We start from the raw sequence: 2875 nt of genomic DNA, 5'->3' as shown, positions 1-2875 counted from the left end.
CCTCAAGACGCCATTGTTTTCGGTCTTCAATTCCTCACAGGTCATGTGGTACAGTTCCCGTTCTATAAGTGTAGAATTCTGTGATCAGAATAACAAGGGAAGTAACTTTTATTATTTCCAAAAAAGTAATTATCCAAGCGTGTTATACTTGTATATTGACTAATATCATATTTATCAATTAAATATTATTTTAAAGTTTAATCTTCGTTGATTTATATAGTTGATCATTTAGTATATGTAGTGATAAAGTTAATGTAAACAACAATTCAAAAAGCAATGCAAATGACCTAAACAGTGGGTTTTTTAAGGTTTGATAAAGTGACTATCAAATGTCAATTTATTGCAAAACTTTCATGAACATTTCATTTATTCAGGCTGATATAGGCCTTTAAGGTTTGATAAAGTGACTATCAAATGTCAATTTATTGCAAAACTTTCATGAACATTTCATTTATTCAGGCTGATATAGGCCTTTAAGGTTTGATAAAGTGACTATCAAATGTCTATTTATTGCAAAACTTTCATGAACATTTCATTTATTCAGGCTGATATAGGCCTTTAAGGTTTGATAAAGTGACTATCAAATGTCAATTTATTGCAAAACTTTCATGAACATTTCATTTATTCAGGCTGATATAGGCCTGAGTCTAGATCTAGATCTCTGACTGACGCTATTTACTAGATCTATTTATTTATTTAGTCGTGTTGTTGTAGATCATTTTGATAATTAAAATGTATTTAGATCTAGATCTAGATCTAGTGTCCACTATCTACCCATCGTGTTTATCTGGTGTGCTGCTACAATGTCTGGACGGAAAAAGCAATTCCCAAACGTCAGTTGTGCTAATTACGTTGAAAGAGGAGAGTTTAGCTGCACCTGACAAGTCGCATTATTATGATGACCCTTTAGAACAAATGATTATTTTATTCGAGAAATGAACCGAACGTAACAGTAACAGCACCATACTCTGGCGTAGATCTAGATCTAATCCCCCGGTTCATTACCGTGCCCATCATTTGACTCTATTTGAAACAAAATTAAGGGCACCGTAGATCTAGAAAGATGTAAACCTATACTCGACTATAAGAGACAGGGAGACTAGTGCTTGGTTGCCTACGGTGTGCGCGCTTTGCAGGGAAGTTTTAAAGTTATTACTAGGCCTAGATGTAGATCTAGTTCTAGGCTGATTTGCTTAGCCTACACAGAGGGCTAGAAGTAGAAGGGGAATATACATCTAGTGCGCGGAGTAATTTATGCAATTTTTTATATTTCACGCGTGAGATATCAGCTTAGCCAGCCTGTATTTCTCGTGTGAGATATCAGCTTAGCCAGCCTGTATTTCACGTGTAAATTATAAGGATATATTTTACCGGAAGTCCAGCGCTAAAACAGTCCAAGTATGGTATAAAAAGATGATACATGTACAGATGTTTGATCAGAAAGAAGGAGCAAACCACACCAGAGCACCGGCCAACAATCCTCAGTATCACCTTTATCTACTCACCCTTATCCCTCCCTCTATGTATCACCTTTATCTACTCACCCTTATCCCTCCCTCTATGTATCACCTCTATCTACTCACCCTTATCCCTCCCTCTATGTATCACCTCTATCTACTCACCCTTATCCCTCCCTCTATGTATCACCTCTATCTACTCACCCTTATCCCTCCCTCTATGTACCACCTCTATCTACTCACCCTTATCCCTCCCTCTATGTATCACCTCTATCTACTCACCCTTATCCCTCCCTCTATGTATCACCTCTATCTACTCACCCTTATCCCTCCCTCTATGTACCACCTCTGTCTACTCACCCTTATCCTTCAGCATCACCTCGATGTCCCGGTCTTCCTCCATGTACCTGAAACATAAATATATATATATATATATATACGGACAAGGAAATATATGGACAGTGTTAGTGGTGGAGGACGTCACAGTGAAATATATGGACAGTGTTAGTGGAGGATGTCACAGCGAAATATATGGACAGTGTTGGTGGTGGAGGATGTCACAGGGAAATATTATATAGACAGCGTTAGTGGTGGAGGATGTCACAGGGAAATATATGGACAGTGTTAGTGGTGGATGTCACAGGGAAATATATGGACAGTGTTAGTGGTGGAGGATTTCACAGGGAAATATATGGACAGTGTTAGTGGTGGAGGATGTCACAGCGAAATATATGGACAGTGTTAGTGGAGGATGTCACAGGGAAATATTATATAGACAGTGTTAGTGGTGGAGGATGTCACAGGGAAATATATGGACAGTGTTAGTGGTGGATGTCACAGGGAAATATATGGACAGTGTTAGTGGTGGATGTCACAGGGAAATATATGGACAGTGTTAGTGGAGGATGTCACAGGGAAATATATGGACAGTGTTAGTGGAGGATGTCACAGGGAAATATATGGACAGTGTTAGTGGTGGAGGATGTCACAGCGAAATATATGGACAGTGTTAGTGGAGGATGTCACAGGGAAATATTATACAGACAGTGTTAGTGGTGGAGGATGTCACAGGGAAATATATGGACAGTGTTAGTGGTGGATGTCACAGGGAAATATATGGACAGTGTTAGTGGTGGAGGATTTCACAGGGAAATATATGGACAGTGTTAGTGGTGGATGTCACAGGGAAATATATGGACAGTGTTAGTGGTGGAGGATTTCACAGGGAAATATATGGACAGTGTTAGTGGTGGAGGATGTCACAGCGAAATATATGGACAGTGTTAGTGGAGGATGTCACAGGGAAATATTATATAGACAGTGTTAGTGGTGGAGGATGTCACAGGGAAATATATGGACAGTGTTAGTGGTGGATGTCACAGGGAAATATATGGACAGTGTTAGTGGTGGATGTCACA

At 39.3% G+C, this 2875-nt stretch overlaps 1 protein-coding gene across 1 annotated transcript in view; it reads right to left on the bottom strand.

Moving 5' to 3' along the window:
- LOC101863564 (MICAL-like protein 2) overlaps window positions 1-2875 on the bottom strand; it is a gene marked incomplete at its 5' end in the record, with an annotated part of 39518 nt that overhangs the window by 6163 nt on the left and 30480 nt on the right. Inside the window, 1 exon segment of the mRNA XM_005113156.3 lies at window positions 1818-1864. Within this exon segment, the coding sequence (XP_005113213.2) occupies window positions 1818-1864 (47 nt within the window).

The sequence above is a fragment of the Aplysia californica genome, unplaced genomic scaffold, assembly GCF_000002075.1.
Source record: "Aplysia californica isolate F4 #8 unplaced genomic scaffold, AplCal3.0 scaffold01670, whole genome shotgun sequence".
Classification (NCBI taxonomy): Eukaryota; Metazoa; Mollusca; class Gastropoda; order Aplysiida; family Aplysiidae; genus Aplysia; species Aplysia californica.
The sequence above is the reverse complement of the archived record's forward strand: the minus strand, read 5'-3'. Positions and strand labels throughout refer to the sequence as shown.